Here is a 10,220-nt window from a genome sequence, read left to right on the forward strand (position 1 = left end):
GGGAATGGTATATCTTGGGTCAATCACATTTCAACACATATAATGACATGAGTGAATGATAATGTGTTAGTTTTGCAGAGAGCTGTTCCGAAAATGTTTTCTGTTGTCTGTATAATAGAAATTGAAGGCTGGGATATTTCTTCATCACTGCCATGTTCCATTTAAAATCATATTTTGACTAATTTTAGCTCAATATTGCACCACCTGCTATTGTTATATTGAAGTAGGCCATATTACTGTTTTGAAAAAAAAGATGTATTTTTCAGCCCTCATCAATGACGATCACTGAGACAAAAATATATCATATATTAATAATATATGTAAGGTACATAGCTTTTAGCTATAATAAATTGATTGGTCCATAAGTGGAGTTTGTTTGGGGGTAAATTAGTAAATTCATAAGTATCTGGGTAGCAATAAGTACCTGGGTGGATTGAAGCTTAAATAAGTATTTTGCCGGAGTAAACCTTTAAAACCATCAATACACGAACAACTGAGTAGTACAGTACCTCGGTGAGATACATGCTTGCTTGTGCTGTTTACGGTCATCCTCTCCGCCAGGTGTCACTGTGTTCTAATAACTATAGTGGCCCTGCAACCTCCGTATTGCATTTCCATGGAAACGCTTAGGGGCGTGGTTTTGACCAGCGGCAAACGTAAACACACAGCATTCAATTTGATCGAAAATGTTCCGTTACAGATGCAACAGATTTGGATGACCGATGGAGGGTCCCCGGCCCCTCGTTTCACTGTAAATCTGAGGAGGGTGTGTGTGGTGCAACACGTCACTCCTGCTAGCTAAATGTTGGAGCATCGTTAGCTACTTTTTGGATGTTAAAGTAGCATTTTCTCATTAACAATGGTCGTCACAGTTGAAGAGGTGTCTGCCTCTCTTGTGCGGGAATATCTGAGTCGAAAGGTATGCTACTCTCCACTGGACGGTGAAGCAACACAGTGCTAATTATACTTGCTAGCCCCCGCGCAGCTAAGTTTGCTAAAGACGTTTTCTGTTGTTTGTCGTTGTCTGTTTCCTTGCCTGCACCCTATCTTAAACTATATATAGATATCTACATCTTCACACGTGAAGAAATAGTATTTGTCATCATACTGTTCAAGCTGACTTTGTGCATCTCTGTACCTGTTGGTTTTGACACGCAGGGGCTCAAGAGGACCATTTCCTGCATGGACGAGGAGCACCCACGCTCAGACTCCAGTATCAACAACAGAACACACCTGAGACAGGTTCTACACATTGAGGACCTGTACAGAGAGAACAAAGTAAGTGATCTAGTGAGAGATTGGCTGCTAACTCCTGCATTACTTGACATCAATTTCTCTACTATTGCAGGTTCAGAGGTCCCCTCTAAGAACACTACTGGAGATCGTAGTAAAACATCATGTTGAGGGCTGTGAAAATGACAAAAGGACCTGCAAAAAAAGTGACTCCCTGCAAGAAGCCTTAACAATCAGCTCTGTTCCGAATTCTCCTGCCGAAACCGCATCCCAGATGAACGCAGGCGAACAGAACCAGGCAGAATTTGTTACTAGCAATTACATCACATTAAGGTATTCTCAAGAAATGTGTATCAAACTTGTGCTGTTTTGATTGCTAAAAAATAAAAAAAAAAAATGTTAAGTTGACTGTCCTTCACAGGTCACATGTCAAAGACCCTCCACAACCAGCTAGTGCATTAGTATTTCCTGATACAGATGGACTCACAAACCATTTCAGTACAGATTACCCAAAGGACCAAAAAGTCCAACCACCGATGGCTTCCCTCCAACACAATGAGAGCTTAACCTGGAGTCAACCAGAGAGAAAGACGTCCATGGTGGAGCAAAGGAGCAGACCCAATCGAATGAGACGTGGTATGATGACCGGACCGATAGCCAGCACCCTCCAGGTAGCAGTCATGTTAATTTAGTTGGGTTTAATTTACCTTCTGATGGAATTAAATTGAAAAGACCACTCCATAGTCTTCTGTTTTTCCTCCTTTGATGTTTTCTTCATCGTAGGAATCAAACAAAAAAAGGCCGAGTAGAAGGGTAGAGGTGCCTCGGCTGCCACTCAGAAAAGAAGAGGAAACCAGGCTGTTTAAGGAAGGACTCTCAGCGACTGGCTTCCATCCAAAAAGCTTTGAACGATGCTCAACTGACCATGTAGGAAGCAGCAGACAGGAGTGGGGGAGTGCACCAGACAGAGCGCAGAGGGAAAACAGCTTTGATAAAGGGGTTCAAGGCAGACAGACAATGTACAATGTCATTAAGCTTCTAATGTCATGTTTTATGTGGTTGAAACTATTTTCTTCTTAATTTTGCGCAAAGTTTTACACCTCCTCTCTCTTAGAGCGAAGTCTTGGATGAAGCCTCACATAGGTGATATGAAGGTGTCTGAGATGGTTTTAGGTAAGTGTGCTGTGCAGAACTGTACATTTTTTCCACATCTGGGGTTATTTTGTTAAATCTGACTGAGTGTTAATGAATCTTTAGATGACATTGATGACGATGACGATCTGCGAGAGCTTTCCAAAGTGTCCCTTCAGCAAACCGTTACAGTGGGGAATTCTACCGGCTGCTCCATGGACCAACACACGGCAGCGGTTGGTGATTTACACCAGTTTATTAATTAATATTGAAGACTGACTGTCTTTAATTCTTCTTTTTTTTCTTCCAGGAACTGAAAGTGGTTCTTCTTGGCTCTTGTCTAAGTTGTTTCAGTGTTGAATGGACGACTCAGGGTTTCACATTCTCAGAAACACATGACCTGCGATATGGAATCGTGCAGAAAAAGGTCTTCACTGAAATATACTTTTAATAAAAGTTGCATTTTATGTTTCCGTTCTGAAATCTCTATAAATACGTATTTTCTAGGGTGGTCCTTGTGGAGTTTTGGCAACCGTTCAAGCCTTTGTTCTCAAGAAACTGCTCTTTGAAAACATAGAAAGTTCCAATACAGTCCTTCAGTATGTTGCTCTTCAATTACAATCACTATATTTCTTTGTACCACCATTCATTCCTATAAAGGAGTGCCTTTGACCTCTGCCTCGAAGTATTAACTGCTTTATTACCCAGCACGACCTGTTTTTCCCCTCAAGTGCCACTTTGTTCTCAGGAGTTTAAGACCCTCCAACACTGCCAGAAGAAAGTGTCTTGTTTTAGCAGCAGCTGAAATCCTGTGGAGGGCCGGCGAGGAAAAACAAGCCACCATTGCAATGTAAGATCACACGTTAATCCACTTAATCTTCTAGGTTTACAGTAGTTGGACGCACGTGCACACCAGAATCGTTTGTTCGAAGTGAGGATGACGAAAACGGTCACTTTCATGTGTTTTCTGTCACGTCTCTTTTGAAAATAGAATTACGGGAAGAAACAGTTTCACCCCGACTGGACGCTACAAATCAGAGGGAGTGCTTGAGAAGGTATAAAGTTGCTTCTGTGATGTCGGATAAGAGTTGTAATTCCAATCTCATTTTAGTTGACGAGATTAGTGAAATATCACTGTCCAAAAGGTTATTTTAGGAGATTTCATTTTTGTGTGAGTGTTTGCGCTGAACCAGTGCAGACACACACAGTCTCATAGAACTTTCCTTTTTGCTGGCGGACCACCAGCATCTCAGTTCACATGTGCAAATTCAACCTCGGGTTGTTCAGCAGGATTCATGCGGTCTTGAACAATTTAGAAAATTCATGTGAAAATACTAATTTTGCTGGCTTGGAAAAGTTTGAGAAAAAATAAATAAAGCAAGGAATTGCTGGAAGTAGCTTCACAAATACCTACTTGGATTACTGTATGTTAACGTCAACGGAAAATCAAAAAGCACGACGCTTAGCTGAACACATTCCAGGAAATTTTGATGTTGATAAATTTTTAGGTTATTCTTGCGTATAAACAGATGTTTCAGAGAATTTATGTGCAAGTAACTTTCATAAAATACTTGGAAAGATCGAGGAAATTCATAGATGAACGTGTGTATGAACCCCTCAAGGCAATATTAGCTCATGTGTGAGGTTGATTTGTACTGTTTGTGGTGCTTAGTTTAATAAACACGTTTTTGTTCATTTCAGATTATATATTTTACTTTGGACAACATGAAGGACCTGCAGGCGCTTCTGGAACAGCACATTGAGCAGGTGAGAGCTTCTGTAGTTTCCTCTCACCTGTCAAACATAGCACGGATCATCATCTCTGTTCTCTTCTTGGTTGGTTTTATCTCTACAGTTTGAGACCGGAAGGTTAGGATGCCTGCTGCTCACCATCTCTGCCATTCTCTCTCGATCTGTTGAAAAGTAGGTAACTGTTGAACCTTTTTTTAAGCCCTCTGACTGAACTGGATGTTCAGTGTGTGTGTGTCTGTGTGTGTGTGTGTGTGTGTGTGTGTGTGTGTGTGTGTGTGTGTGTGTATATATATATATATATGTATGTATACAGTATATATATATGTATACAGTATATATATACACAGTATATATATATATATATATATATATATATATATATATATATACACAGTATATATATGTATATATATACACAGTATATATATGTATATATATACACAGTATATATATATATATATACATACACACACACACACACACACACACACATATATATCTATATATATATATATATCTATATATCTATATATATATATATATATATATATATATATATATATATATATATACTGTATATATATATACTGTATATTTAAAATCATCATTGATGGAAGATTTTTTTGTTCTCCTTAGAGTCAGAAAGGATATGGATGTGTCCACCGCCACACTCATCGCAGCTCACGGCTACTGCACTCAGGTGGTTTAGTGGCACTGGTTGTCGACTGTATAATTCAGCTTCATGATGAATGGACAATAAGATCAAAGCCTTTATCTTGTAAAGATAGTTTTAAAAGTGTAAACCCTATCATCCCTTTGTTCATATTTCTCAGTATTTCTGGGTGCCACATATAATTTGATAGTTTACAGAGGTATTAAACAGCAGCCGCATCTGCTCCATGAGTGAGCAACGGCTTTAAAATACAGTCTGAGCAAACCACTCAAGGGCCTTTAAAAGCATGTTAATGGTACAAGAACTTGATATCTGTGTAACTGACAAAACAAATACTAATAAGTATGTACTGTTATACCAGTGCTAACAGACTCTTGCGCTCACCAGGAGCTCGTCAATCTGTTGCTCTGCGGCCGAGCGGTTTCTAACGTGTTCGACGATGACGTGGAGCTGGATTCGGGAAACGGGACCACAACCCTGCTGAAGGGAATCAAAGGTCACTGTAACATCGGCCTGCTGTCTTTGTTTGAACATTATAACATCTGTAAGGTGAGCGACACCAATGGCCTTCACTGACAAACCACATTGTTGCCACATTTAAGTTAAAGACCTGAAGGGGCATTCTTGACTGTAATTAAGAGCACAAGCACATATGTTGTGCGGTGAGCAGCACATAGGCCAAGAATGTTCTAAAGACTTTATAAGATAGTTAACGGCACGCACATGTACTTCTCCAAAACTTTTAATTCTAGCTCCTATACATGGCAAACACAACAGAACCTTCACAAAGTACCTCAGCAAGAAAAGATTCAGTCAGTTACTACATAATTCAGAGCATAATTGCAGTTGGAGAACAGCAAATGTTCTTTTTATGTTTCAGAAGTGTATTTAAGTCACATCGCGTTTACAATTAATGGTAAATATTTTCTCTTTGTCTGGCTAGCTGATGAACTCCAGATCACAATGTGAATATGGGTGGTAAATAACTTGCAAGCAGTTGTGGACGATGTCAGAATTGTTGTCAACATTGGGAGGTTGTGGAGTTTTACGCTGGGGTGCAATGGCAGACATCACTCGGTGTTGAAAAACACTGTAATTGAGAAATGACATTTAAATTATAATAATAAGATATTCAAAAACATCAGTAGAGGATCAAATAATAATATTTACGAGTTATTGTAAATGCTGCAATTGGCATTTGGAATATTTCTCTATTGTTTGATTGTACAATATCAGATCCCAAGGGTGGGATTATTGAGGTTTTGCATTATTAAAACTAGTCTTAGACTTTCCATATGCGAGACTTTGTGTGCCAGGCAGTTGTTTTGTCACACAGCAGTCTCACTCATGAACAAGTGCGCCATTTGTACATGAACTGGAAGCACTCAAATTCAGTCTGAATCTGATCTGAAACCACAAACATACCCGTTAGGCTGCTGTCTAATGCTCTCTAACACATGGATCATCAGATTTGGTCCCAGTGGATCATTAGCTCTTTGTTTTCTTTGTTTGTTCCAAACTTTCGTTTCCATCGACTGGCTTTAATGTGGACCCAGGACAAGTTAATAGCAAACACATTTGAAAACACACAGTCAGTGCAGCTTCCTGGTAAACAACGATCTGCTGCGCGCAGACATGTGGAACCTGTACTCTTGAAGTGCTTCTCATCGAGTGTGCGCATCTGTTTTGGAGTTTAATTGAGACACAAATTTGGATATTGTTTGTCAACTCCCTCCTGCCGACCACATTGAAACAGAGCTACTGAACGACTCTGTGAACCCTGATACTGGAAGAGCAGATGAGACTTTTGACACGGTCGCAGCTCCTAGGGTAACGCTGCCTTTGCCCCGCTGTCCTCTGTCATCTCAGGTGGGAACTCGTCTGAAGACCCCTCTTTATCCCATCTGGGTGGTGTGCAGTGAAAGCCACTTCAGTGTGCTGTTTGGCCTACAGAGGGAGCTGTTGACCAATAGGGACAAAGTTCTGGAGTTTGACCTCTACTATTATGACGGACTGGCCAATCAGCAGGAGGAGATCCGCCTTACTGTCTGTAAGTCACTACTTGATCTGGAGTCTGATTTATAAAAGGGTACGCACTCTGTGTTTTTTGCATGTAAAAGCCCAAAAATGGCGTGCACTAGTCAGAGATGCAGTGGGAAGCGAAGTGGCGTTCAGGCCCTATTTGGTAACCATTATAAATGAAACCCTTTCGGCTGCGGCCCCATACACATGCCATCTTGATTGATTTGTTGCTTTATAAAAATGATGTTTTTCTTATCTTTTTTTTTTTCTTTTTTGCGTTTATGACACTACTTGTTTTCACGTCAGCATGAATTATCTGCTTCCGCGCTCTTAGCTCCGGGACTGTTCAGTTACTTTAACACTAATTCGTCTAAAAAGCCTGAACTGAAAATGTTAATGAAGTGTTTGTATTTTTAGCTGTTGGCAGATCGGCCTCGAGTTGCCAAGATGTCGACGCTGATTTAGTTCCTCCTCTGGAACACTGTATCAGAACGCGGTGAGAAGGCTTTTGAATTTCAAACAAAACATACTCACACATGTGCAATAATGTCTGCAGCCCCCAGGCTTATGTTGAGAAACTGTGACAAAAAGTTCTTGAAGCTTTCATTGCTATTTAGCCAATTCAACCTGTCCAAGGGCGCAAACTCAGCCCCTCCTGCCAGCATCCCCCAACCAGCTTCACCAAATATCCTTTAATCCTGTTGAACGCCATCACGCTTTTTAATTTGACACATGCACTCCAGGAACTTTTCTTAAAGGCCTCATTGGTTCTTCCATCATGCTTTAAGCTCCCAACTCATTCCGGCGAACCAGTCATTGAACCGCCCGCGATTATTTCTTCTTCTTCTTCTTCTTTTAATCAGCATTGTTCTACGTCATTTGGTGAAGGCTTGAATGTTACAGGTGTTCGTTTATATCAGATTCCTCTACTCCAGCTTTAAGACAGGTTATTTTTTTTCTGTCATACTCTTACTTCATCATTTATGGATCATACATGAATTAACTGTGTATTTTCAGATGGAACAATGCCTGTGTGAGCTGGAATGACACGGAGCCTATTCTCTGAAGAAGCATCACCCACAACAAGAAACGTCTGACTCACCAATGCACACTTGTTGTTTTACAAACCGTCCTCACCTACAAGCGAGACAGTGTCACGCTAACTTTGTTTGTCCTGCTTGTAGTTGACATTCAAATGGCCTGGATATTTTTTATCATGCACACTATGTGTATTTGTACTTTTTTCAACTTTGGCAATAAGTAAAGTTATACTTCTTCTTCAAATGTATGAGAACACAAAGTGGGTCAGATGTTGCTGGTAAAATTGACACAGCGCTATTTTTTTCTTAAGTGCTTTTTAAATACGGATCTTGTCCATATTTTACAATAAATTCTGATTGCCCTGCTTAACAAAAATTAATTTATTTTATGAAAAAAAGATCTTTCTATCTTTCTTTTGTAATTTTTTTCAAATATTCACTTCATGCCTCGACAAATGACTTGTTTGTATTCTTTTGATAGCTAAAGTTTTTTGTACTGTCTGTGTTCCATTGCGATGTGGAGAAATTGAATTGAATAGATATGTATACGTAAGAGTGACACTCAGCCGTGTAGTGAACACTTGTAACTGCCTTATTTAACACACAATTATGATCTGAAACCGATCATAAAATCATTCTCAAAATGATTGTTTTCTGTCACACTCAAACACACTCGGCATTTTCTCACTATCAAAGTGTTTTGTGTACTAAAACACTCGTACCTGCCACCCCGATAAGCACTGGATATGTCACTACAGCATATTAATGCATAATCATAACTTAGAAATGACATCACATTATTTCTAACTTGAGTGGAGTTAATACTGAACTACGGTGCCCTGGAGGGGACATGGTATAATTTTATGCATATTTCATTTCACTGTAATTATAAACGTCCATGGTTAAAACAAACTACTTTGTCAAGGTCTCAGAGAAATATTGCAGAATCTCAAAAAGTTCTTTTTTCCTTCTAGGGCACCACTTTGGTGAAATAGTGCAAAACCTAACAGCTGTTTATAACTTCTGATATGTTTTGTGCACCTCTTGTGTCCTGTTTTTGCAAGCCTGGGTTCCTGACATTCGTAAGAGGTACACACCGATAAATGTCAGCCATCAGGCTTCTCTTCTTGTCAAACAGACTAAACTGGTGGTGAAAAAAAATCCTTCAGTTTCAAGGAATGAGACCCAGTGCTGAGTAAGTCCTTCAAATTAGAGCGACCAGGGTTTTCCCTCAAATTACAAGTGTACTTATCCTTGTGCCATAGACAAATATTTGAAGACACAAATATTTCCACTGTTTGAAAGGAAATATAAACACAATTTGTAGACAATAAAACCTCAAAAGTATTTTTTTTTTTTTAATCTGCAAAGTGCTGATGTGTAACTTGGACTTTCTGCACTGCTCATTTAAAACATTTATGTTCTTTTAATTTGATTAAGCTCCATGTGATTTGCACATTGTCCAAATCAGAAGAATTAACTTGAAGCTAATTGTGAATCAACGCTGAACTATGTCATGCACGCACCAGAGTGAATAAACCCGTTCAACTGAGAGATGCTCGCAGTGAATCCATGCGTGTGCTGTTACACATGGAAGATGTCACAGTGTGGGGCCTGCAGAGGGGGTGGTAGGGGGACCGGTGCCAACACCTCCAGCACAAGGGATCAAAGACACTGCAGCTGGCACAGACAGAACCGCATCACACTGTCTGTGCAACACGGACAAAAAAACTGCACATGGAGGTGTAGAGATCATTACATATTATCCAAATAATCTCTTAGGACCGCACAAAATCTAAAACCTGAGGCTGTTTCGTGATAAAATCGGTCAAAGTCACTCGTATCTGTGGGGTTTTAGAGTTTCACTCATTCACCTTTTGTCAAATTCCTAATGACAGCTGTATTATCTGAATGAACATGACTCATGTGAGGATTTATGCATTCCACAAAAGACATAGACAGAACCATGAATTATTAATGAGACAGGATGTGAATCAATGAGCCCGCTACAATAATTTTACAGCCACCAACCCTAATGCGATCACTATAAATAAGGTAGTTTGCTTGAATGAGGCCTTAGGGGCCAAGAAATTGGATTAACGTGTTTACTTTTGCTGCTAAAGTGTTCTGCTGATTGGGGCTGGGTGGGTTGAATTACGTCAAGTACCATGTTTAGGTTTTACGGCATTATGCTAGTCATAAACTTCCCTAAAAAGTTGACGTGACGTATATATCAGTCGGTGCCAACCATATTACAAATGTGATTTAGAACCCAACCAGTGCAATTCATTCAAAATGTAACAGATAGTCGCTTCCTCCTTTAGAATAATGGATCATAAAACCACGCTGATTGCTTTTCTTTCAGAAGT

At 39.7% G+C, this 10,220-nt stretch overlaps 1 protein-coding gene across 2 annotated transcripts; it reads left to right on the forward strand.

Annotated features, from left to right (window-relative positions):
* The first annotated feature begins 624 nt into the window (after window positions 1-624).
* On the forward strand, window positions 625-9,398 carry mindy4 (MINDY lysine 48 deubiquitinase 4). Of its 2 annotated transcripts, XM_086225572.1 has the most exons (18): window positions 625-919; window positions 1,159-1,278; window positions 1,349-1,566; window positions 1,655-1,904; window positions 2,017-2,252; window positions 2,348-2,406; window positions 2,491-2,600; window positions 2,675-2,791; window positions 2,872-2,963; window positions 3,113-3,214; window positions 3,356-3,419; window positions 4,066-4,131; window positions 4,220-4,287; window positions 4,753-4,816; window positions 5,177-5,338; window positions 6,659-6,839; window positions 7,229-7,307; window positions 7,829-9,396. In XM_086225572.1, exons 1-18 carry the CDS (start codon window positions 860-862, stop codon window positions 7,875-7,877), a joined length of 2,097 nt encoding a protein of 698 aa, XP_086081698.1. In that variant the 5' UTR covers window positions 625-859; the 3' UTR covers window positions 7,878-9,396. The 2 variants fall into 2 exon arrangements, with proteins under 2 accessions (XP_086081698.1, XP_086081699.1); XM_086225573.1 differs by lacking the exon at window positions 7,229-7,307 and having other exon boundaries at window positions 7,829-9,398.
* Window positions 9,399-10,220: the final 822 nt, after the last annotated feature.

The sequence above is a fragment of the Aulostomus chinensis genome, chromosome 14 (genome assembly GCF_037954235.1).
Source record: "Aulostomus chinensis isolate RoL2024-O1b breed Wild chromosome 14, RoL_Achi_v1.0, whole genome shotgun sequence".
Taxonomy (NCBI): domain Eukaryota; kingdom Metazoa; phylum Chordata; class Actinopteri; order Syngnathiformes; family Aulostomidae; genus Aulostomus; species Aulostomus chinensis.

Excerpts from the sequence above, each read along its gene's own strand:
- mindy4 (XM_086225572.1), top strand. The coding sequence starts at position 860 with ATGGTCGTCACAGTTGAAGAGGTGTCTGCCTCTCTTGTGCGGGAATAT. Across the intron at positions 3,215-3,355 it reads AAACAAGCCACCATTGCAAT|AATTACGGGAAGAAACAGTT; the intron begins GTAAGATCACAC and ends TTTTGAAAATAG. Across the intron at positions 6,840-7,228 it reads GGAGATCCGCCTTACTGTCT|CTGTTGGCAGATCGGCCTCG; the intron begins GTAAGTCACTAC and ends TTGTATTTTTAG.